At 37.4% G+C, this 27654-nt stretch overlaps 1 protein-coding gene across 9 annotated transcripts in view; it reads right to left on the bottom strand.

Annotated features, from left to right (window-relative positions):
* Positions 1–27654, bottom strand: part of LMO3 (LIM domain only 3) — a 58991-nt gene that overhangs the window by 12078 nt on the left and 19259 nt on the right. For all 9 annotated transcript variants that reach the window (XM_073877924.1, XM_025879869.2, XM_073877921.1 and 6 more), the window contains one exon: positions 1968–2093. In XM_073877924.1, coding sequence (XP_073734025.1) covers positions 1968–2093 — 126 coding nt within the window. The remainder of the gene's footprint in view (positions 1–1967; positions 2094–27654) is intronic.

Genomic DNA, 27654 nt, shown 5'->3' with positions numbered 1-27654 from the left:
TTTGTTGGGAAGACTCAAGGTGTTGTAAGATGACTTTTTTTTTTTTTTAAGATTTTATTTATTTATTTGACAGAGAGAGAGATAGCAAGAGAGGGAACACAAGCAGGGGGAGTGGGAGAGGGAGAAGCAGGCTTCCTGCTGAGCAGGGAGCCCGATGTGGGGCTTGATCCCAGGACCCTGGGACCATGACCTGAGCTGAAGGCAGACTCTAAACAACTGAGCCACCCAGGTGCCCCGTGATGACTTCCTGAATTATTTCCTGGATAAATTAGATATTGCAATGTCTACTGGGCACTTGTGTTCATCTCCATTTAGCAGGAAATATTATTGAGATATATCTTTTTTTCAAGATATATATCTTGTGTAAAAACCAAGTTAGTGGAATATTACTTGGTAAAAGTAAATTATAAATATCAAGATAAAAGAGATAATTTTTTAGGGGCGCCTGGGTGGCTCAGTTGGTTAAGCGACTGCTTTCAGCTCAGGTCATGATCCTGGAGTCTCAGGATCGAGTCCCGCATCAGGCTCCCTGCTCAGCGGGGAGTCTGCTTCTCCCTCTGACTCTTCCCCCTCTCATGTGCTCTCTCTCTCTCTCTCTCTCATTCTCTCTCTCTCAAATAAATAAATAAATAAAATGTTTTAAAAAAAAAGAGCTAGTTTTTTAGAACCAACTGTGCTCCTGGTATTTAATATAAATTATTTCACTTAATTTTCAAAGTCTGTAAGATAGGTTTTAACGTCTCCACTGTCAGGGGGTGGAGACCAATCTCAGAGATTAAGTAACAGACTCAGTATGTCACAGCTAATATATCATGGGGCTGGAATTTGAATCCAGTTCTCCCTGTAAAAATCATGTTCTCTCTACTACTCTTTACAGGGCCTCATATAAAGGATTCTGCACTGAATAGTAAAGCAGGGCAAATGACAGTAACTGAGAACTTGTGTCCTGATTCTATAATATGTCCAGGTGTTGTCACACTCACATTGAATATATTTTCATTAACATCCATCAAGTGTACTAATTTTTTACTTGTATTTTAATGATAGGCACAGTTTTATATTCTGATATCCTCTGCATATAGCATATAAAACAGGTATCAGTAGTGTATGGTTCCCTCTGGAAATAAAAGTTATAACTTTCAAGAAGGAAAAATAGAATAAAGTGATAATACTTTCAGATGAAAGAGTTCTCCGAGACTGGCTAACCCAGCTCCCCTTTGCTGTGAAGGAGAAAACCGAGGTCGAGAGAGTTAGGATGGTTGATGGGTGGTTATACATCTTGTGAGGGGCAAAGCCCAGCCTAGAATTTAGGTTTCTAGATTCCTTGTGCAATGCTCTTCCCACTTATCTATGCTGCCTGTCCGATGCTGATAAGTGTTTAATTATTAGCTATATCTGGCCCTCATTCCCAAGGAGACTTAAAGCAACTTAAAAAGTACATATGAAACAAGGTTAAAATTAAAGATAAGAAATCAGGGCAACCATAAATAGGAAAAATAAGATGAAGACACACTACCTCCTACAAATTCCCGTATATTTGCCTCAGTGCAAATGTGTTGGCTCACAGAACAAAAAGTAAAGATTTTAAGCCTACTTTTAAAAAGACAACATTTTAAAGATACTTTTACGTTTTAAAGTAAATTTGAGGGATATTTTAAACCTACTTTTTAAAAGGACAGAAAAACAATAAAGAATGAAGAAGAGGAAAACTCAAGTTGATAGCAGCGTCCTCATTTATTACCGCATCCTGCTCTAGGATGTTCTAGGATGCTCTTTGGGCAGGTAGAAGTGCAGTTTTAAGACCTTTCCCCCTCAGAGCTTTGTTTCTGGCACCAGACAAATGTTTGCAGAAAAAAAAAATGCTGAGACTGATTGCCTTAAGTAATATACATATTTCCCATCTTTAAGTAAATAACGAGCAAAGAGAGGTTTGCCATTTTTTAGACACCAGAAGGAAATCTGCTTACCTCTGATTACAAAGCTGACATGCAAAGCAGTCCAGGTGGTAAACGTTGTCCTTGGCGCGCATCACCATCTCAAAGGCAGGGATGAGCTTACTGCAGGCGGCACAGTTTCCCGTCACACCGAAGAGCCTGGAACAATAAACATTTTTTTCAAACTCTTACAGGGAGATCTGAGATGATGACTAGAGAAGGTGCCAGGACACCCTGAAAGCTATCAATACACAATGCCTTATGATGTACACAAGCAGGTTTTATCCTCCGCAGATACGTAAGTATTCTTCTCTGATACATACTCAGTTGACCTTTCTTGATGAAAATCACATCTTATTTGAGAAGAAAAGGAAAAGACAAATACATCAGGAAGCTTACATAACCATACACACACAAGTCAATGGGGGTGAATTCGCAGCAAACAAATCTACTTGATAGAAAATGCAGTAAATAGAAATGTGACGTAACTTTGATCTTAATGCCACATAATAGCCATTTTCACTGGAAAAGAAACCCATTTGAATGACTCACTATTTTCTGACATCTAGTTACCACAAGGTTTGCCATTATTATTAAAAGAATGTTCATGAACAAGCCATTTAAATAGTCAAAAAACATTAGAGGCGCATGTACCTTATGGCCCTATACCATAGTTATAGCTATGATTATGTTATTCAAGTAGCACTTTAAAGCAAATGAGGCCATAAACTACATATCGCTTGACCAGGAGTTGAAACATAATATATTGAAAGAACCACTGGAACTGTCCAGGAAAAAGGTATTTTAAAAAAATCCTATTTGCGATAGATTCTTGAAAATAGTTATTGTAATGACCGAAAAAAAATAGTATAAAATAAAGTGTCTCTATAGTTTCATAATGGGAGGAAATAAAATATTTTATCCATTTGCACTGGCAATATTTAAACCAAGTTTCTTTAAAGTTGTTAATGGTGGTGAAGAGTTATTATAAATAATATTCCGTGCATAGCAGTTAATGCACTTTTTAACTAGGAAGCAAACTAGATGAAAAACACCACATCTGCCAGTTTCTTTTTTCTCCAGCATCAGGCTGACAGGAGAAAAATATAATGGCTCTCATGGGAAAGACCAAATTAAAAGCAATTCTAAACTAATGAATTCAAAGGTGCTATGGAGAAAACTCATTTTATTTATAAAAGTGCACTTTAAAAAACTTAGTCTTTCTCATTATTGAATTTAAGTATTATGCACAAATGTGCTGAAGTTTCTCTTCTTATACTTTCTAAATACTCCAAAGACAGGTAGGCCTTTGCTTAAGGCATGCATATTCATGTTCAAGTTTATGACCATTTCCTCTTACCAGGCTAATGACAATTGTTGGAAAGAGTTGTGAGAATGGTTTTCAGGGTCTGGCAAAATGTGCAATAAATGTTCATGCGTATGTTTTTGTTAGATTGTCTTTAGAAGAATGTAAGCGCCTTGAGGGTAGAAAGCGTAAATGCTTTTTAAACAGCTTGCCGGTATGATCTGTGCCCTTGATGAGAGGGGAAGGAAGTTTTATATTCAAGAAGACTAAATTCAAGATTGTTAGGCACTGTTTTCCTGCAAGGATTTTAAAAACATTCTAATAAGGAGTATAACTCTAATCACCTTCATGTTCCCAGTTTACAGCCCCTATTTTAGAAAATAGTTTTTCTCTAAAAAGAACTTCACTGAAAACATAGTATCTCACATCTCCTACTGGTGCCGTTAAAAATGAAACCACCACAAGCTAAAGCTTTCATCCTGTTCTTTTGTAAGCAGAATTTTCCCGTCCCTTCTAACATTTCACATTTCCTTTTCAGGGCACTTCATATGATCCATTTAGGAGTCACATCCCTTACATGTGCCATTTGTTCCTTCTGTCCTTTCATTATTTATTTATTTATGTGGGGGGTTTTTTTGTTTGTTTTTTTGAGAAATAGGGAAATCTTTAAAAGTTCTTGATTCCACAAATATAGATGCACTTGTGGGTAGAAAATGTGGCTGGTAGGTGAGAACGCGGTTGTTGAGAACTACTCGGTTTGCTTACACCTCATAAACATACCCACACAATGCCATTTTGAAATTCTGGACATAGTTTCCCCCAATTTCAATTGCTCTCGCTAGCTGAGCATTTATCAGCTACCTGATTAGAATTTGTTTCCACACAAACCATTGATCATCAGCCTATTACTAGGCAAATGACAGTTAATTACCCACTACATTAACCACTGGGACCTGAGACCTGCTTCTGCTGCCATCAGTCAACATGATAAATGTGGCAAGTTCAGTAATGCATGGCCAGCCCTGAGCTGCCTGCTATACTGCGAACAACCCTCAATCTCACTTCCAGGCCCAGGAAAATCTATGGCAATCTGCATAATTACAAGCTCTGGGTTAATAACAGACAAATGATTTGTTGCATCTAAACAAAGTCCTTGGAATTGTACTGGTCTCTGGTGGCTGGCTGTCCGGCGTGCCGCCTCTACTGTACTAGCCACTGCAATGTGCACAAAACACTTCTCTGCCGTTACAGCCTTCCAATTTGTTGCCCTCCAATTTATGGATTCTGCATATGTGATTTTTAATCATTAAAGGACTCTTGAAGCAATATTATCTTAATTATTCTCTGCTGTAACCAGGGAATTAGGCTTCAGATAAAATTTTCTTCTTCCACGCACTTTCCCTGCCTCGCTGGAGGCTCCATCAGTTTCCATCTACACCTGGACTCTGAAATCCTAATGATGAATTATTGCCCCTTTTCCTAAGAGGGCGAACCTTACAAGGGAACATTTTACTGAACTGTCAGCTCACAGACTGAGTGCGGAGATGCGGAAATCTGATCTAATTTACTGCAAAACGATGCATTTGTTAGACTTTTTCCTCAGTTTCGTCCAAGGATCAAGAGATCATTCTATAGCCACATTCATGTTCTTTTTCGCAGTTGGACGAACCCAAGATTCTCTGAGAAAAGGAAACAAAGTCCTATTTTACAAAATCAGGCTTTTTCCCAAGCCTATAATGTTATCCTTTGGTTTTCAAACATGACATTTGGATTCTCGGGCAAAAATAATTTTCATATAATATATCAGCTAAGCATAAGGCATGCATGGTCCTCATTTGTAAGATTTTTTTTCAGATATGTCTAGGATATATTCAAGAAGAGTCTCTTAATTATCTAACTCATTTAGACTATTCATAATCCTGGAAATTCTTGTAACCCCTTCCTCTCCACCCCTCACTCCCAGACTCATTTATAGGGATGTTAATACTGATCCACTATTCTGTTTAAGCAAGAGACCTCTGTAATCACTTGTTTCCAGTGCTTACAAGATCTCATCCTAACAGAAGAGGAGGGCCTAAGTATACTTAGCAAATAGTACACTGAGACAGACAAAGCTTTATTTAAAAAAGGAGTCATTTTGAAATTCTGACCTAAATTCATCAGAGAGTATCAGCTCATAGATTTTTGGTAAGGAAAACATAATTGATCCATTTTGCTCAGCTTAAAACATCTTACAGATTATTAAAGCATGGCAGGGGTTAATTTGCCAATTTATGGGCTAGATTTTTCCCTACCATTTATGCTCATAATAGGCTTTAAGCGATACGACCTTTGTCTTGTTTCTGACACACTACCAAAAGTGGATTTACAATATACGAGGTGACAACTACCATCTATACAATATCAATGCATATAACTATTTGCAGGGATCCCAAAGGACGTTCCTGTCCTTTTTCCACTCTGTTTTCACTTTCGCTACCTGGCACTGACAATCTAAACACAGACACGAAGGTAAAAAAACCAAACAGCCAACTTATGGATAAGAACTCCGCCTATCTGTATGCTATGTAACACTTCCCACACTGTAGTGTGCATGCAGAGAAACAGTATTTTGTGTGTGTATGGGTGGCAAGGCAAGACCTAAGACAACACACATATTTTTTAAAGGTACTCAGAAGATTTTGCACTTTTACTAAATGTTCAACAGCTTTTGCAACATAGTCATAAATCAGGTAAAGTCTGTATGGGTTAGTATATATCCATTACTAAAGTTCCTGGAGGTGGGGGTAGAGAAAAACTCGACATATAATCATTTAACATAGCAATAATGAATATGGTTTACTACAGGCATCCAGGGGAAAATGAGTGTTCATTGTATTAGTGTCTTTTATTTCACAGCCCCAGATGTTTCTATAGATTTTTTATCAGGTCACTGGCTCAAGTCACTAAATCAAATTCCCCCAAGCCATGGAAAGCATAGTATTTGACTCAAATTAATTTATTATTTGGGGGGAAAATGCATAAATAAATATCACTGCAGTAAACCTTAATTCTGAGCAAAGATCAAGTATTCTCTTCTAGTATTCAGGCAACCCTCATTTAGCAACTTGAATATACATGAATTCAACAGTAAATTTTTTTCAATATCGCAGAGAAGACTTTAGTTATCATCCTATGTGTATAAAAAAAAAAACCATCTCTACGCAGAATAACTAGAGATGAACAGAGAAAGAAAAGTTTAGTTTTCTAAGAATATGAGGTTGTAATCAATGGAAAAGATCTTTAACTTTTGACTGCTGGATGGTGAAGTTTTATTGAACATGTTATGTGAGCAGGAATAGAACATTTTCACAGATTGAGAAGGGCAATTGCCTTTTTTGTCTATTACAAATATACTTTTCATCTCCTTTCGTATTTCACTTTTTAAACTAAGGAATGGTAGTGATAGAAAATGAAAACCCTTTAAACATTCAGTTCTTTTGTTTTAAATGTATAAAGCTCACCCATTTCAAGGGTGAAGAGAGTTGAACCTATTGTTTTCTCCCCTGTTGGGTCTTAGCATGTGATCCACTGTCACAGAGATAAAGAAATTGTGGGAGTTAAAAGAGGGAAAAAAGGGCAACATTGAACATTTGTAAATGTACAAAGGAGAATATAAAAAATGTTTAACATTAATTTGAACCATGCTTCTAATTGTTACACAGTTAGGCTTTGCATATATTTTTAGTATACACTGTGCAAATAGATGAAGCTGAATTTTTCAAAAGTTAAGCTAAAAAAAGTTGACCATGTTTTAAAGGCACTAGATACACCACCTGTTAAAGGAAGCTTAGGGATTATTCCTTTCAGAGTTAAGTAGTTTTATTCGATGAAATTAACTCTAATTTGGGTTATTAATTTCAGTCTTTGCATGTTATTTTTATTAACAAATACCGATCATGCCAGACACATAAAAGCCATTAGCTGAATGTGAAGTTTAATATAAATATTAATATATACCTATATAGTATATATGTATATTCTCTCTATATACATGTGTATATTCTCTCTGTATAAGATCTTATATATATAAGATAGAAAAAATACATATCTCCTATATAAGATCTCTAGATAGATAGATACATATATACATAGATAGATAGATCTATATAGATAGATCTATAGGGAATACACACACACTCAGCTCCCTGGTAAGCAGATGTTACAGGGTGAGTGGGAAAATTAAGTCAAACTTACTAATGCCTAACTACAATTTCAGTAAAAAACTGCCACGGCCCGTGCCATATAGTTGTGTACATGTTAAAATATACAACTTGCTACCTGAAATCCCAGAGATAGCTTATGGTACAGACCGAAAGCTCAGGTTCAACAAACCCTTGTTAATGACAGTGGAGGCCTACTATGTGCATGGTACTTGGGGACTTGAATGACAGATGGCATTCAGAAGGTAGACAACTGGTAGGAGCTGAAAAAGGATTTCTCGGGTCAGTGTTAGAGGATAAGGAGAAGTTTAGGGATGGTCAAAATCAGAGTTATTTAAGGCATGTTTAAAAAATGGCAAATGTGCTAGCAGTCTGATAGGCTGAGGGTATAGGCAGTAGGAAGAGAAGCTCAGACAGCCCACATAGGTGACTCTGGCCTGCATGACTAAGGCTTCATGTTTGGTGCAGTAATATTTTAAGAATATCCTCAGAATATGTCCCTCTCTTAAGCTCAGGCAAAACTCTCTTCCTTGAATAGACAGAATAGCCCTTGGCTGTTGGGTGCTCAAATCCAACTCAGATGACTAATTCCTGAGTATCTGCCAACCACAGGTTGGACTAACTGAATATCAGCTCATAATCCAACCCATTTAAACAACAACATGGTGGGAATAATAAAATTATAGGTAAAATGTTATCCTTGAAGAGGAAGGGGAAAGATTTAACTTTTGGGTTTTTTTGGAATTCTTGTGGTCTATACTTAAGACTACATTTGGACTAATAGAAAAATAAAAAAATGCTAAAGGTGAAGAAATAGATTTTGGTGGAAGCCATTGTCATCTGTCTCTCTGGGGAGGGGATTTTGGGCAAAATAAAGACCAAGGAAACATTCTAGGAAGACTTATTTCCCATAAAACTATACTTGACTTTTAGGAACCTATCATTCTAGAAGTCAAGCCCCATGCATGAATGACTGGTTAGGTGTCCATGCCCTAATGTATCACAGAATCTACCCCAATCTGAAGACCATGATTCAGAATAGGTTGCTTTAGACTATCTCAAGTCAAGATAGTCCAGGAAAACAAGACAAAACAGAAATACTGTCAGTACTGTCCACACCTTGAAGGTGGACCTTTAATTTCACCATAGAGCTGGTTCTGTCCCCAACTTCACTCAACTCATAAGCCACGCTAACTTATTTTTACTCACTGTCTATTGCTATGCTGTCCCATATACTTATCACTAGTGGCTACAGGCCACTTAACATGTGGTTAGTCTGTATGGAAATATGCACTAAGTGTAATATACACACCAGAATTAAAGCCACAGAAAAGTAAAATATGTCATGAATAACTTTTAAAATATTGATTATGTATGGAAATGATAATCTTTTAAATACATTTGGTTAAAGAAAATATGTTTTCAACATTAATTTCACCTTAAAGAAAACTTGCTTTTAATGAGGCTACTAGAAAAATTAAAATTAATAGGTGAGTCATATTATATTTCTATTAGACAATGCTGATCTATTTTCCTTGCACCCCTGGATACACAAGGCTTATCACAGTTAAACGCATGGAAACCTAGAATTTCTAACTGAAACTCATCCTAGAAATCTCTCTTCCAGTGTTCTATGCCTGCAGATAGAAAAAGTAAAGGCCAGAGATATTTTCGTCTAACTTAAAAGTATGTATGCTAATAGTGTGACTCACTATAGCACACGCATACTCTGAAATAGATGTCAATGTCCCACCAGTTCTAGGCTTACTCAGTGTTAACTCCTCTCAAAACTTACCATTTTCTTCTCCATGCAGTCAGCAACAGGGTAAGATGTAAAGAAAAAGGAGCTGATGCCTGGCCTTCCTGGTCCCTTTCTGGTCCCTGTCCTAGCTCTGCCACAAAGGGCAGGAGATACCCCATGTCTACATACGGAAGCCGACACCATTATTTAGTATCAGCCCATCACAATCACCTAGCCTTCCTTATCCACATCTGGTCTTTTCCTCACTATACTTCCCTGTTTTGCCCCATCAAAATGGAGCAAGAAGACGTTGCACTAGCTAAAAGTCTCTAGCTTGCTGACCTGACAGAGAATCGATTTACCTAGAATTATCATCTCTCTCTCCACACCCGACTCAGTCAAAAGTTATAAACAGTATTTAAATACTATACTTTCACTTTCAACAAATCACTGTCAATTTCTCCTCATACCCATTTTCCAAAGCCTTATGTGCAGGTGTTACTGCTACTTACGATCAGCACAGCAACCTACTGGGAGAAGCGATTCAGAGAGAAGTAAAATTGAATTTTTTTCCTTCGACATATGATGAGGATAATACTTCTGGGTAAATATGGCAATTGTACCAACATTTCATAGAATCATAAAATCTTAGTCCTCAAAAGAATCTTCCGTAGCTAAAACAAAAGAAATGTGTCAAACTTGTTACTTATTGTTGGGATATTAAAAGACAAGGTTTTTCAAATTTTTAGATATAGCTATGGAAAAAGCTAGAATAAGAAGATGTAGAGAAAAGCAAGAGACAGTGAAATAAGGGATAACATAGATGAACTAAAACTAGAAATACACATTTTTAAATAATTGAAGTAGATATTTCATCTAGTCACTGTAGCATCCCTGCTCTAATTTTCAGGTAAGTTTTTAATGGAAGAGAGAATAAATCAGTTACAATTATATGGCCATAAATATCTATGACTATTTTTACAGATATCATGGGCAATTTAGTTACTGTCTATCCCTCCCTTGATGTAACTGAGGAAGTTGTTGGTACATCAAAATAAAGGATGCACTGGCTTTAGCCATGGTACAATAAATGCTAATTAGAATGTGCTGGGTAGAGTTTTATAATAAAAGGCTTTTAAGAATTTTTAAAGCAATAATCTGTCCTATCATAAGTTTCAAAAAGCTTTGTCTACTTACAATTATACAGGTTTTTCCTGTATAATATTTTCCTAAAAATCAGCATTACAGTCTTTTGCTATCTTTACAGATTTCATGAGGCCTATAATTACCTTCTTTCATCTTTTATTTTCACACTTGTGTTTGTATACACTATATATAAAAGTGAGCAAGAAAGTGGAGAGGTATCTTATTGGAAAATATGATTTTTACCCATCTCATAACTAATGAACTTGAAGTACTGAAATGTTTTAACAGAAAAGAAAAAGAGGAAGGAAAGAAAAAGAGCTTTTATGGGAAGGTGATGGAGGTCATTTTGTAAACAGTTATTTGAGAACTAATCATGGGAAAGACCTTTTCTTTGATCTTTTTCAAATAAGCCACTTAGTATCTTCACGTGTCAATTTCACCATATTTGCAAGTGCCCTTCACTCATTCATTCAGGCACTAATCAAGACTCGCTAAAGCCCTGCTGGGCAACACTGACTCCTTGATGACACGGTAATCGGGCCACAGTGCGAAAGTATCTGTTCTGATCTAAAGTGTTTCTTTCACATCCAGAGGTTATGATTTTGTGACAGTAACTGCTGGAGTATTTATAAAAAGTAAACAAATCACTTACCTAGAGTTAGGTAAGGCATTTATTTATTCTTGCAACTAGCCAGTAAAATTTCAGACAAACTTTTTTCTAGGATTAATTATTATGACTTACTTCAAAGAAAAAGTGCTTTGTAGGAGCCTAGTCACAATCCATATAAGGACCTGTTATCTCCAATTTTATGTCAAATTTTATTCAAATCTTTTACCTTACTGCTTTGAAGAAATTACCCAATTACAACATTTCCTTTTAAGATAAATGGCAGGATTTAGGACCTTGTGTAATTTATAAGTCTAATTTACTAAAAATAAGAGGTGCAGAAAATGTTACCAGAGATAGTCATCCTTTTTTTTTAAATTTACTTATTAATTAATTTATTTGAGAGAGAGAGAAAGCAAGAGTGGCGGGGAGGGGCAGATGGAGAGGGAGAAGCAAACTCCGCAGTGAGCAGTGAGCCCATGTGGGGCTCCTCTGGGATCATGACCTGAGCGGAAGGCAGATGCTTACCCCACTGAGCCACCCAGGTGCCCCTGTCATCCTCGTTTTTAACCAAGGATCATTTGTTATGAAGGTATCAAAATATATCCTAGGCCAAATTCCATGAACATTATCACCAAAGATTCAAGGTATCTTATTGGTTCTCTTTTAAAAAAGTGTTTTCTGCAAAGCAAATTTAACATCCGACATCATTTGCCTCTTTAGGATTTTAATGGACAATTGTTCTTAAAATCTTATAAGAAAGTACTCTCAAAACTATCATTTTAAAAAATCACATGTGGGTTACTCTCTGTAATAACAAGGGTATTTACACGTCACAATGTGTGCAAGACAATCCTAAATGCGTACCTGTGGCACGGGCTAATTATTAGCAGTGCTTGCTTTATCAAAGTGTTCTGGGTTGGGTAGAAAATTATACGGTAAACCTAGTAACAGCCAAAGATTGATTAGAATTCAGACATTTCAAACTTTCTGTTCTTCAGGTCCTTTTTTTGACCCAAATAGGCAGATTGAACTAAATATCCTTTAAGGGCTTTTGTATAATTTTAACATTCTGTGATTTTTCCTTCTAGCTGCAGTGTAACTGGATGATCAGGGAAAAGCTATTTTACTTCTGGAGAATCTGACTTCTAGTTGTCAGACTGGATTGGTAACATTCTCTTAAAACCAAGTTCAAAGGGAAAGTATACAACTTTTATTCAGTACAAGTTAGTATTTTATATCTCTGTATACGTATGTATGTGTATATATATATGTATATATGCAATATTTAACTGAAATTTAATTTGAGAATATTTTCAAAGATTTTTGAATTGCCTTAAAGTAAGATTTAGAAGAATTACCAAAATAAACCCATGAAAACAATTATTTGTAGGATGAGACAAGTTCTTTTTTAGAATAAGAAATCAATGAAATAGAGAAAACTCAAAAAGGAAATAGTTCTGTGGAAAGGAGAGGTATAATATTTCAGTATTAATTAATCTAAGCTCGGTGATCTCCATAATAGATTTGTACAACATCAATACAGTATTATAGAGGCGAAAACTTGAAGTTGAATTTTTGTGTAGTAAAACAAAAAGAATTATAATCAGACCTGTAGATTATATTTTTGTATCTACACATACAAGGTCATTCATAAATATGATGCACAAATAGTATCACGTAAACATGATGTTTCTGTGTAGTTTTTAAAACATTTTCTTCTGTAAAATATTATTTCCATAGCACTGAGTTTAAGTAAAGACTTCGTTTTTGGAATGTGTATGTATTTTCCTTATAAAAAGAAAGAGCTACTGAGGTATTTCCTTGTTGTGTCACCTTTAGGACTTATTATTTGAAGTACTTCTTAGAAATTGCTATGCCACAGTGCCCAGAATTTTAACTATTCCTTAAACACTTCTAAATCTGCATGTCAACCCTTCACATAGAAAGTGTATTGGGGTGTGTAACATCAATATATATCCCCACTTCCAATTTAGAAAATACACTGAGTTCAGTTATCTCTAGAACCATGCATATATTATTAACCATAAAAGTTCGGCTCAGTGTCAATAAAGTAAATATTTTTGTAAGAAACCCAGGCAGACCACTCTGGGAAAACCTGTTCATGGAATATATGCTAGAATAATTTGCTCCAAGAATATCACCTTAAGGCAGAATCTGCTAAAATATTTGATATTAATTCATTCATCTAATTTTCTAACACTGTGATAATACCAAGTGGACATGAAAATAGGTTCTCAAAATGGAAATTACAAATATGAAATCTATCCTTGAAAGGAGAGATGTTTTCTAAGTAATTAGTATAGTTCTCAAGAATACTTAATCTACGCTTCTATTGCGTGTGTTTTCTTATCCAGATTCATTTTGTGAAGGGAAAAAAAATTATACTTAAAAATCCCTTGAAATCTTAATTTTTTAAGTAATGTATTAAAGTTAGGAATCAGCCATTGAGTCAAATCATTGAGAGGGAAAATCATATTAATAAAGTATATTTCAATGTCCATTCATAAACGCCCATTGCATAAACCTCATAGTAACCTCTATTACTCATGTAAATGTTATCTGGGGTCAAGAGAGAAAATAGTGAAGAAGGCACAATCTAAAATCATTAGTGAACAAAATCAGCAGAATAAAACAACAGAACAAAATAGCAGAAATAAAGATTTTGAACTTTGACACACTGAATATAGAAAAATGAGGCACTGGCATCATTTGACAGCTGATACTTACTGGTAACCACAGGCCCCGAAAAGACAACTTAAAAGATATTTGAACTTGCGTGCGCGCATCTATGTGCTTGTGTGTCCACATGTATAAATAAAGTACTAACCTACTAGTTATCTCTTTTTACTCTCAGCCTGTCAAAAAAACCTGTCAGCTGCAAAGGCGATAAGGGGGGCAGTTTAAAGAAGATCCTGGAGCCTTAAGCTCCTTAATGTGCCAAGAATCAATCCCATGAAAGCAAACAACTTGAAAAAGGGTTCTATGTATTTAGGAAAGCTCTCGGGCTCCCTTCCCGCTCAGCTCCAGCCAGAGCAACCGTTCAAGTTTTCTCACCCTAATGACCCCTGAAACAGCCCTGAGGGATTGCAAAACAAGGCCGTTACACAAGGCAGCTTGCTAATTGAGAAGTTGATCGGGGGTAGAGAAATCCTGCTTTACCACGTTAAGTGTCGAAATCAAGCATGACTAGATTGACGTCGCCAAATCACCGTCTGGAGGCCACTCCACGCCAGGAGCAGCACGGCTTTTCACACCTGATAGGCCCTCACTCTATCTACATCAAGTCACATTAAGAAAGGAATGGATTACGGAACTGGAGCCCGCGCCCCAAAGAGCATTACTCCACTGCAAGAGCATTACTCCACTGCCTAATTGCTCCTTCTCCGCTTCCCCCAAGAACCAAACCCGTCGGGTGGCAGCTTACCTGTTCCCCTTGGAAAGCCCGCCCTCCCTCCACCCACGCCGCGCGCGCAACCGTCGCTGTTAGAAAAAGGTTAGCGCCAGCCCCCAGGAACGAGTTAGAGGAAGACAGCAGCAGGCTTAGACATTTCATATCACACATCTCAATGACACTGATTTAAACTACAGAACCCCCAGAACAGTGCTATGAACAATGGTCCCCGAAAGCTTTCTTTCCCCCCTCCTTTTCTTTCTTTCTTTTTTTCACTGAAGTTGCAGATTCACGGTGTATGATCAGTGAAATTGCCTGAAAACAGATAGTGATTTAGACGCCAGGCGAGGTGCGGAAGAGAGGGGAGACCTTCTGCTTTTGAACTCTGAGTCCCCAGTCAGGGATTTGCTGCCCTCCAACCTAAAATCCCCTGTGACAGATGGCATAATAGATATTCCCGACAGCCCACACTGGCAGGCTGATAGTACTTGGTATTCTTTCCTACCCTCTGTTTCTGACAGGTTCAAAGCACTTAACCAGCAATGTGGTTTAGGTGGGGAGGTGCAGTGAGAACCTGAATTAGGAACTCCCCCTCCATTTTTACCACTTTCAAATTAAATGTATTATTATTATTATTTACCACTTTTCAATTTTAAATCTCAGTTTGCTTACTGAGACAGTGGAGTTAATTTCAATCTGTTCTCCACTAACTACAAGGCAGGGAGGGAAATAAATAGCTTTCTTTCCAACTGCAAAGATTTTTTTTTTTTTGGCCATTTTTTTGGCCAACATTCTTATATAAATTTGTACTATGAAAATTAACCTTTACCATTCTTATTTGCGAGGTGGTAGGTGACAGTCATTTTACAGGAGAAACTGAGGCACAGAGGTAACAATGACTCACCTCAGATCTTACAGTCAATTAGTAGCAGTGATGGAAACCTGGAAGTCTATGGTTTCTGATACCCAGACTGGTGATCGCTCCATCAGACTTCTGGCCCTTAATCCAAGTATGATGGATAAGATAGTGTGATAAACTGGTAACAAAGAGAAACAAACAAAAAACATACAAGGGGAAAAGGTATTTTCTTACCTTGTCAAAGATGACAGGGCAATCCATTGTATTCTACAACCCAGTGCTGACTTCCAAGGTATAATCTAAACTTATTATATTTGTCATGCATTTATAAAAAGCTCAAAGTTCTCTTTTAGAGCTCAAAATTAGCAAACAAACCCACAAGAATAAAACCCCACTAAAACTGAGGCTTTATTCATTTTAGAAACCACAAACATAAGATCAATTTCTTCACACTAAAGATAATACTATCCACAAAAGAATTTGTAATGGAAAAAGCAGCTAAAAGTCTAACTCCTCTCTGAAAATAATACCTCATCATATTAGACAAATCAATCAGAAGATTTTCTCATGCTTACACGGCAGAGAAACACCTCAAATCAACATCAATACATATCTGGTCAAATATGTAAGGGCTTAGCACGTAAGGGTGAATGTCTCTTCAGCCCTGGCTCTGTACCTGACACCGTTCTAAGCATTTTACATGGGTTGTCTCATTAATCCTCACAACCACCTAATTAGCAGGTGGCAGTCTATTCCCCCACTTTATGGATGAGGAAAGGGAAGCGTTCAGAAAGATGTCACATGCCCAGGGGCGCACGGATAGTTATTGGAGAGGTGAACTCCACGGATTCCTGCTCTTGCCTCAACAGAACAGAAGGAAACTCAGAGGCAATTTATCACTTCTTAAAGATCCCTTTTCACTTCCTGATCTCGCAGAAGTCCTTATGTTTAAAGCCCAAATCTGTCTTTCTAGACCTTCCACTCACTGGGGCCTTACAGAACAAGTCTAGATCTCTTTACACAGAACATGCCTCTCTTCTGCAGACTACGTAGCCATGCCCCTTCATGTTCCGTGCTGACCCGTCAGGACAATCTGCAAGTCCCTCAAGCCAGAGGTCTCACATTCACCTCTGACTGCTCCTCCCCTCCCCAAACCCTCAAAGTCAATCCTGCCAGGTCTCTCTCCTGCCTGGACTCACACTACGACCTCCTAGCTGACCATCTTCTCTACCAGCCTGCCCTGCCCTGTTCTTTGCTCTCTATGCTGCAGCCAGGTACTGTTCTATAACACAGATCCAATGTGTTACTTCTGCCTATAACCCTCTATAGCTTCCCACTACATGAAGGATAAAGGCATGAAGGCATGAAAGGGCCAGCCCACCTACCCCCAGTCTTCCTTTCTGTCTTCTCTTCCACAACTGTGCCTCGTCCCCAACGTGCTCTCTTCTCTTGCAATTCACCATCTATTTTCATGCCTGATATCCTATCAGTCCTGAGTGTTTGGCCCCTACTACATCTATTCTTCCTGGTAAACTACTACTCCTTTTCCATACTCAGCTCAACTGTCACCCTCTGATTTCCCTGAGGCAAAATGAATAACCCCTTCCTTTGGATATTTAACCACTTGTTTTCATATACTATATGGACCTCACAATACTTGTACCAGCTTCTGTTCTGCTGTCTCTTCCTCACTAGATAGTAACCTCCCTGATACCATGTGCTCTCCTTTACCTAATGCATATCTTACATGCTCTGATGTTACTGAACTCCACAGCAGGGACATAACCGGAAATTAGCATTCTTTCCTTGTCAACTAATTAGATTTCATATAGGAATTTTACTTATACCCACTAGATTAGTACCAGCTATTTTTAAAGTCCCATTTTGAACTCAGTGCACAATGGATATAACACCTCTAGGCAGAACTCAAAAATAAATTATTTAGAAGCTGTTACAAGGATCAGACCACACTCCCCATATCCTTTCCTGAACTATACCTTATAGAAATAACCTAATAAGGACAAAGCCACACTGAGTAAAGCTACACCAGCCCCACATTAGGCAACATCATCATCTACTTGCCGAAACTCCGCACAAATTAGGTCTGTCTTTGATCGCGTTCCAGACGGTGTAGGTGGGCAACGTATCAGAATTGCTACTAAAAGGTGGGGAAAACTTGTATCTGGTATCATCACTACCCAGCATATCTGGTCATACATAGTCTTTCCCATCATTACCCCATTACTCTCCAGAGTAACAAAAAGCACAGGTCATGATATTATGCATCTCACTTAGGCAGGCATTCAAGCTGATTGCCCTGAGGAAGCGTACCTCCCCCTTATTCTCAGGATCCACCTCCTACATCTCATTTCCTGCTTGCATTTCATTCTATTCTGCTCCTTCTTCCTGCCCTCCAGTCCAGATTTATTGAGCACTTACTGCCTTCCAGGTTTTCTACCAGATGCTGGATATGATAAAACAAGTACAACAATGCCGTGCCTTCAAAAGGTTTGCAGTACAGTGCTGGAGAGAGAGACGAGTAGGCATAACAATAACAAAATAGTGCATTCGCTTCTCCTAACAAACCAGGCCAGGGGCGCCTGGGTGGCCCAGTCGGTTAAGCATCTGCATCTGCTCAGGTCATGGTCCCATCAGGCTCTCTGCTCAGCGGGGAGCCTGCTTCTCCCTCTCTCTCAAATAAATACACAAAATCTTAAAAAAAAAAAAAAAAGCCCGTCTGTGTACAACTGGAAGAAGATTTTTCTTTAAAGCACTAATTTCTTCTTTTATCGTTCAATGACCTACAATAGCTCCATATTACTCACATAATAATATTCATTCTGCCCAGCATGCCTCTCTAGACCAATTCTGTAGGACCACAATTCTCTCTTTCTTCTAAATGAGCCACCTAATTAGAGTTGCCAGATTTAAGATTCCCAAATATTGCACGGGGCATACTTATATTTAAAAAAAATTACCCATTACTTACCTGAAATTTAAATTTAATGGTGGATCCTGTATTTTGTCTAACAACTCTACACTTAATTTGACCAGCCCAGTTGCCTTACTGTTAAGTTTACAACAGTCTCTGCTGCTCAGGCAGGCAGCTACTAGCATCTGAAATGCATTTTCTCTTCATCTCTCATGCCAATCTCATCTCCTATCAGAAGTCTTCTTTGAACTCTTATAGTTAATTAAACTTATAGAAAATATTAAGAAATTATAGAAAATATTAAGTAACTACCCAAAGGGACAGTACTGCAATTTTCTCAAATTCACTGACATTGGCCATTTAGGGGATTCTAAGAGAACTTATTTTTCTTCGAACATTCGCATAAACTACTGAAGTTTGAAAAATACTGTTTTGCTTACTTCACTTGAACAATATAAATTCAAAATAATTTCCCACCTCTTCAATGTTAAATGGGTTGGGGGAAGAGGGGAACAGTTGGGTAGAAAGGGGGATGGGGGGGAGAAGTAATGTTCTCTTTGGTACAGACCTATTTCAGCCTAGTCCAGGCTCAGGTCTGACTATAAAAATTTCAAAGCACTACAGTAATCACATTAATTCACGAAAAGAATGTATCCAAGAAGAAATAATTCATAGCTCTATAGTTAATAAAGTCTCAATTTGAAATATAAAGCAAAAAAAAAAGGTCTCTTATTCCCATGAAATATATTGCATTGTTAAGGTCTAGTATATTACACTTATACACACTCTTGACAGAATATATCATTGCAAATAGGTGACCTTTTCCAACCCAAACACTCTCTAGAGCCCAGTTTTTAAAAAAGGCATTGATTACAAAGGTCATAAACTTCCATAGGGATTTTTTTTTTAAAGAGAACAAAATGTCTTCTCAAGCATTAAATTATATATATATATATATATATGTATATGTATATATTCCCTTACATACACGTTATTAATATATTTAGGGGAACCATCATGAAATGGCTTGGCTGTTTTCCAACAGGCTTAAGAAACCAAAGAACAAAGAATTGCCTAAATTTCTCTATTCATTCACAAAATTATTACCTGAAAGACAATGCATAGGCTTCACAGGGAACTGTTTTCTGAGCCTCAGAACAGAATTAAAATTGGGTGTGTCTGATGCTACTGATAAGAACCGAGTTTTCCTGTAGGTACTTCACACCCTCCCAGGTATATACTGAATTGACTGACATTTTAGCAATGGTATACCAGTAGCTTAAAAAGATAACACAGATGTGTAAGGGAATAGCTCCCTTTGTTCACAGTGGCAGCATTATGGTGCTCTATGACCCATGATCACTGCACACTAATGCATGGCCAGTGAGAATGGGCTCTGGAGACACGCTGTCTGGATTTTGAATCGTAGCTTGACCACTTGCACCTTGGAAACTTTGGCTACATAATTTAATCATCATGTGCCTCAGTGTCTCTAAGATAAGTGTAATAATAGTTCCTAAAGACTGAGATTACATCTGTAAAATACTTAGCATAGTTCCTAGCTCAAGGAAAATACTTCATAAATAGTACTAAAATATAAGATATACAAGGGCAAAGATTTTTGTCTGTCCTTCTCAATGCGGTGGCCCCAGTCCTTGGAACTGTATCTGGAAGACAGTAGGTCCTAAAAAAATATTTGCTACTATCTGAGTCTCACTTTGGCTGATTTCATTTCACAGTGTTAAAACAAATCCTCATAATTCCATTGTTATTATAAGAGCTCTCTGTCCAGCTGAACTTTTTTCTGTATTTATCCAGTAAGTATAAACAGAAAAACAGAGGACAATTTTTTTTTTTTTTGCAGTTTTCCTTTCAAAATATTTCTCATATGAATGCTGGAATCTACAACCTATGTATTTTTAGTTTTTTGTTTTTTTTTTAACCATTCAGTGAATTTCTTCCTTTATTTCTAATGAGTCACTTTTTGGCATAGTGTAAAACTACAAATTCTATTTACCTTGTCTTTTATTTAGCCACTCTGACAAATTTTCTTATTGATTCTTGAGTTTTCCCAATTATCTGCAAGGAAAATAATTTGCTTTTTAATATTTATACTGATTACTTCATTTTCTATCTGTTACATTAGCTAGAACCTTTAAAACAACATTGAAGAAAAGTGACAATAGTGGATATCTCTGGCTTTTTCCTGATTTTAATGGAAATGACTTTAGTATTTAACTGCTTTTTGTTTGCTATTAGGTTTCAGTAACTATTCTGAATTTATTTAATCACTTTCCTCCTATTTCTCTTTAGCTAGTTTGGAATGGTGCTGAATTTTATCCATTGCCTTTTTGTCACATGTTGCTATAGCCACGCTGCGTCCCTTTTAGTTTGATAATGTGATGAATTGGGTTGAAGCATGTCTTTGCATTCTAGAAATAATCTTACCTGTTCATTCCTTGCATTCTAGAAATGATCTTACCTGTTCCTAGTGTATTATTCATCTTACACACTGACGGACTAGTTGCTAATACCTTTCAATTTTTCCAATCTGTAATCATAAATAAAGTTATTTATTTCTATATATTTTAATATTCTCTTTATCAGGGGAAGGCACTATATTAGCATTATCTTAATTTTGTATAAGTTGAGTTTTAATTTTCTGAGCTTGCGTTTCCTATGTAACATTCAACTGCAGATGCTAAGTAAGTTGCTAGATGTCCATGGCTGAAGCCTGGAGGAGTGTAATGGAAGGCAGGCGCAGATTTAAGTGCCATCGCAATATAAGCAGGAATTACAACCATGAAGACAGATATCTCCTAGAAAAAAGAAGTTAAACCTCAATAAGATCAGTCTTCCTTCACTCTTTTAAGTGTCTGGTGAGGATGAGACAGCCAGAAAAAATCTGAACTGTGTAGGATCATGGCATGCCAGGTAGTAGAAAGCTTTTAAAAGGGTGATCGGCACTATTAAAAGAGAAAAGAAAATACTAGTTGATCCTTGAGAAAATATCCACTTGGTTTTAGCAAAAATTAGACATCAGGGATGGCAATTTCAGTAAAGGGACAAGCCAGGTGGCAAGTGGATGACACATAATGAGGGTGAGGAAGTTTAGATGACGAGGGTAGACTACACTTTTATTTAATTTTATTTTTTTTTAATTTTTTAAAGATTTTTATTTATTTATTTGAGAGAGAGAGAATGAGAGATAGAGAGCACGAGAGGGAAGAGGGTCAGAGGGAGAAGCAGACTCCCCGCCGAGCAGGGAGCCCGATGCGGGACTCGATCCCGGGACTCCAGGATCATGACCTGAGCCGAAGGCAGTCGCCTAACCAACTGAGCCACCCAGGCGCCCTTAGACTACACTTTTAAAAAGTTTGGACAATGAAGGAATTGGATAATACCAACATATATTCATTCAGGAGAAAGGTTTTTTTTTTTTTTTTCAGAATGGGAAAGATATAGTATATTCATGTGTCAAGTGTCAAGATTTTCTAGAAGATACTAAAGATACCAAAGAAAAAGGAGATACTTCATAAAAAGAAGATCCACAGGATATTGAAAGGAATGGGGCCCACAGCCATGGGATTGGTCTTAAAAGGAACAGGGAGACTTCACCCACAAGGAAGAGATAAAATCATTTTATTTACTTATTTATTTTAAAAAATATTTTATTTATTTATTTGACAGAGAGAGACAGAGCGAGAGAGGGAACACAAGCAGGGGGAGTGGGAGAGGGAGAAGCAGGCTTCCCGCGGAGCAGGGAGCCCGATGCGGGGCTCGATCCCAGGACCCTGGGATCATGACCTGAGCCGAAGGCAGACGCTTAACCAACTGAGCCACCCAGGCGCCCCGGAAGATAAAATCATTTAAAAATAAGTGGAAAAGATAGATGAAATGTAAATAGTGGCAAGAAGCTGATTCATTTCAAGCCTAATGGCTTCAGTTTTGAAGGAGGCAGCAAAGGCATCTGCTGAGAATGAGGAGACAGGACAGTTGTCCAAAGAGAGGGCCTTTAGGGGAGCTGTAAATGTTCAGCAGAGCTTCAGAAGGTCATGGGTATGGATGTTGGCCAAGGACAAATAAATGATTCATCCCTAGAGGCCAGGTGAGAGGGGAAACCAATTATTTGTGGGAGCATCAATCTGTATTCTATTTATTTCCAGCAATGCTCAGCCATGCTACAGGAATAGAAAAAAAAAAAAAAAAGTGCTGTACCAATGCCAAGTTTCCAGACTAGAGCCTTGGTGAGCACTGCACTAGAAGGACAGGCCCAGTAGAAGATGGAAAGGAAGCTCAAATGATCAACAGTGGGATTCAGTACTGGGCAGGCAAGGACAGAAGTCTGACAGATTTGACCAAATCGGGGGAAAAAAAGACACACTGGGGGAACTGAATGTCTGAAGTCAAACAGCAGTTGTATTGCAAGTGAAACGACGGAATTCTGGAGTGTAGGTTTCCTGAGATGAAACATGTTAAGGACAAGAGCCTGTTTGCGATCCTGGGAGTGGAAGGTTGATGTTCAGTAGTAGGGAAAAAGAAGTTCAATAAGTTAGAGGTAGGTTTCAGATGGGCCAGCTACAAATTTTTAAAATCTCCCCGAATTATGGCAAGAGAGATATGACAGGAGTGAGAAAAAGGGTAACAGGTCGTGTAACCAGATTTCCATGCGTTTTATGGGACGATGCATTTTTAGTAATGAGTGGGGATGACTGTGCGTATCCAAGATAATGTCAGCTTTTCCCTTGTGGCTTCCTGAAGTGTGAGATTTCAGAGTAAGGAGTCCTATGCCCTATTGACAGCTGGAAGGAAAAACCACCCCCCTAAAGGAGAGGCAGGTTTCAGGTAAAGCAATGGATGAAACTCGGTTAAGACAATGCTTTGATGGAAAAAGCATCTTGCTAAAGACTGTGGATATAGCAAAGATTATTGATGGTGACATGCGGTTTCCAGAGGACTCCGCAGAAAAATGTTGAATCACGGTAATGGTAGAAATATCCAGCAAATGAGGGAAAGAACGGAAATGAGAAGATTACAATTAATGCTGGCTCGTGACAGGGAGGTGGTAGTGAATCTACCTTGCATCTGGTGATGAGTAACTATAGGGTTGAATCACAGGGCCTATTTAGAAGTAGATGGCCTCAAATATCTTAACTCTGGCCCAGTGAGTGTTCCAGAATATATCTTGCTTAATCTCAGGGAAATTAAAATGGCCTTGAGGTTCAAGAAAAGGTAAAAGAGCTCTTTGCTTAGGAGAGGCTGCCTCCCACCTCCCAGAGCAGGGATTACTCCACCGAAGCTCCTCCATTCCAGTTATTTAAACTATTTCACTTCAGTGATGTCAAAAATCACCCTCACATGAAATATATAGCTTCAAATATCATAATAAAAATATGGTAAGAGAATATAAAGGTCTGGAGAAGATACTAACATAGCATGCAATTCTGAACAGTTGTTAGAAAATAAATTTGGATTTGAGCTTCCCAGAAGACAAAGAAAAGAGGGAAAATGTAAACAATATATGATTCACAAGGCCCAAGAAAAACACTAATCAGTTCAGAGTCCCAGGAACTTTTCTTACTCCAAGATGGAGAGAAATTTCAGCACTGAGTCTGCAGGACATTGCATGGTATAGTAAGCAAAATCCGCAAGAGCATCTCTAAGACACTGAAAATTTTGCAGGTGTTCATTAAAATGTTCTTCAACACAGAATAATGGCAAAACCCTGATGTACAATCCTGTGAAGAATTTTCAGGTGTCAAGGTCAAGTGCATAGCTCTCTGGAATGATCCAAAGGATATCTTTTAAAACTATCAGAAGAAATAGCTTAACATCCAGTTTTTTCAGCTAATCTACCATAAATACTATTTTCTTCAGACAACTTAAAAAAATGGAGACTTGAAAAAAGATTTAAAGTTGTAGCCTCTAGTAAGAACAGAGAGTATGGAGATACCATGATATAAGAAAGCCTACATATGGAATTTTAGAAATATAACTAAAACACACGCACGGATGGAGAGCCACACTGCATGGTTGTGGCAAAGAGTGCCAAAGGGTCACAATCTTCCTCGGCAAGCATTTCTGGGTTTTCTCCAACACAGCTGAGTCACAGAGGCCCAGGACAATGTGTTTGGATAAATTTCACAATAATCATTACCTTCCATACTCATAGAAAAAATGAATCTGTTGTAGAATATTTCAGATTCAGGCCAACTGAATTCTGGAGGACATCTGCAAAAATACTGTATTTCATCTTCGGATATTCTTTCTTGGCAGGACCAAGTGCCTAACAAGGCCCAATCCTAGGTGCCGCACGAAGACTATACCATCAGGGTACGAATGCAAGATACACATCTGCGATTCTCCATAGCGGTGGACGATGTTTTTCTATTTTTCTGATACCCAAGTTAAGCTCCTTGAAGCTCAGATTATTTATTGCATTACTTTTGTAACCTTTCTCCCAAAGGAACATGTAATCCGTACACAGTTGGCATCAAATATTACTGGGTGGCAGATTTGTTTTTAAAATGGTAAAATTAGATAATACATCTCATCTAAATTCATGGAATTTTCTCCCCTAATAATTGGGCCATGTGATAGCTTAAAAAGCACATGCTCTATCATCATTCAGTAGCAGTTTATTCATTAGAACATTCTGCACTCTTCTGAAATTCAGCATATTTCATCACATCTCATATTTAGTTATTTTCCTTCTCAAAAGGCCTTGTTACAAATCCAATGCATTTAGCTACCAAACTATGCCCATAAGGATACTTGGACAATAGCTTACATTTTAAATTATAGTAATTGTGGGTGCTGCCGACTTGTCAATCTCAAATATATTTATAAACTGCACACACAAAAATGAAATGAACAAAGTGATTCGGATTAACCAGCTCTGACTACACATTTTAAGAAAATCACTGGGTGTGCCTAGGATCCAACGCTAACAATTTGTTATGCATCACAGTGTTACAGATTTCTAAATGGTAAGTAACTGTTTAAAAATTCCGAAGCATTCTTAAAATGTTTCACTTAAACATTTCTGCAATAAAATCTTATTGAACTGTTGCTTTCATTAATTTTCTACAGACTAGAGAGCAAGGGATTCAAGTTCGATTTTTTTTTCTTTTAACTTTGCTTACTACCAGCAAATAAACTGTGCCTCTTTTTTAAATAAACCCCTGGCCTTGAGTTTTGGCCCCTTAATAGTAGCCTACATGGTTGACTACCCTTGGTGTTAAATTTTCTTAAATTGTATTTCTGTCAGTGTATCATTTTTTTAAGCAATGGACCCTATAATAGCAAGCACTGGTCTGTCAGGAGTGCATTTTAACAGCACGACACAAGTATTTTTCACTACAGGAGACAAACAATGATATGTATTACATGCAGTAAACACTGCCTTTGGTACATAGGGTTCTCTTAGCATTTATCTGTCTAAAATCTCACTGTGTCCTGCAGAGGGGGCTTGCAGGGGGAGGGGAAGAAACCCGTCTCATATTAATGTTGCCACTGGCTACAGTATAGCATTAGAAAGAGTCCACTGCCTTGCCACATTTCTCATGAAAAAAACCTTGATTTAATATTAAAAGAATAGAGCAAGGCATATTAGCTCATGTTTACAGAGTCCTTTCCTTTCAACAACCACCACATCTTTCTTTTACAACTTTCCCCAAGTATCCATACTTCCCCCCTCATAGTCATGAGTATGAGTATCACTTCCAAACAACTTTCAATCAAGCTTAAAAAGCTTTTAAGAAATAACAGCGCTCTCCAAATTGGGCGTGCATAAATCCCAGGGATGCTTAAACAATTATCGGCATTTCTATTTCTATTAATTGTATATCTTATCCTTTAAAAGAGTTTTTCTAATTGAAAAAATGTGCAACAGAGTATTTATGATTTGTAAATACACATTTAAATTAAAGGGTATACTTAAACTTCTTTAGGAATAAGGGTACATAATCAAAATGTTTAGAGAGTATTGTGAAAAAGAACCTCAGTAAGAAGATACTGGCATTCAGTTTTCCTTGCCACCTGAGGAAAAATCAAGACTATGCAGGAAACCCAAAGCAAGCTGAAATTTTATATATAATTCTTCCCTACGGGATAGTCAAAGTAATGCTTCACAAGGGCCATAGAATTTTCACATGCTACAATGTGGAGAGCATGGGCATGTTAGATATTTCAGAAACCTACCATCCCAGGGACAAAGAAAATCTCACGTTTGATAATTCCCCCAAAGATTCCAATTCATCTTCATTTATGTAAAATATACTATAATCTTAATTTAACAAATTCTAATAATCTCCACCATGAAATATTTTTTCCCATAGGGCTTCAGGTACACATGGTATTTTGGCATTTCTTCCTCTCTCTTCTTTGTAAATAAAAAGTTGGTAAAAGACCTTATAACAGTGGTAGCTTTTCATATTCTTGATTACTAATCATTCTTAAACAACATATCTTAATCCATTTCTTTAATCTTCTCTTAATGTTTAATTTTCTGACTATTTTATCTTCAGAACTCAATGATATTCTTTCTTCATAAGAACAGAAACTCACATTGGAGGGTCCATCTATACGTTCACATCTTTCCTTTGGTGTTCCCTTGACATTCCCTGATAATTCTATAAATGGGTCTATTGCTCCTATTTACAGATGAGTAAACTGAGGCTTGGAGAGGTTGAGTAACTTACCTAGGAATATACAGCTGGGACATAGCAGAATAGGGCAGATTTCAAATCTGGACTCAGCACCATTATGCCACTTGACATATCTCTAAAATCGAAGGATTAAATCTAACCTCATCTAGTTTGGAAGATGCTGAGGGAATTAAGAAGAACTGATGTGACTTTTAGCCTTTTATAAAGTGATACAGAAAGTAAGAACCAGCAGATGAATGCATCATAATAGCAATAGATGACTAATTTACCACTGATGATAGTTGGTGGGGGAGGGGCAACACCCAATGTGGTAGGACAATAAGAAATACACAGTAAAATGATTTAAAATACACTGGTTGTGTTAGAATGAATGTAGGATAAGCTCGTGACTGTAAAAAAGTGAGTTGTGGTTAAAAATGAAAGGCTCTGTTTACTACCCAGCAGATAAATCCTCAAAGGAAAATCAAATATTTTTTTCAACTTAACATCTCCCTAAAATGTATAACATTTTCTCAGGTCACTGCAGAAATCTACCATTGATCAAGAACACAAGTCATTTAACACCTTTAGCCAAATAAGCAAGTGGTCTCTATTGCAAAGATAATTGCTAGTTTAATAACTATTATTACCAACATTATTTAAATACCAAGCAAACTGTCAGGTCAAGATCAAGCAACTTTTCCTTAAAATCAAGCTCAAATTGATGTGCTCTGGTAGGTGAGAATCACAAAATGATTAGGAATACAGATCTTCAACTCAACCAGGACAAGATGGCAGGGACTACAGATGTCCCATCTACCAAAAAAGTAGGAAGGCTGCTAGAAATTGTAACAAAAAGAAGCA

This window comes from Callorhinus ursinus, unplaced genomic scaffold (genome assembly GCF_003265705.2).
Source record: "Callorhinus ursinus isolate GAN/ISIS: 27379988/994484 unplaced genomic scaffold, GSC_fseal_2.0 scaffold27, whole genome shotgun sequence".
Classification (NCBI taxonomy): Eukaryota; Metazoa; Chordata; class Mammalia; order Carnivora; family Otariidae; genus Callorhinus; species Callorhinus ursinus.
Note: the sequence above shows the minus strand (reverse complement) of the source record. Positions and strands in the feature narration are given on the sequence as shown.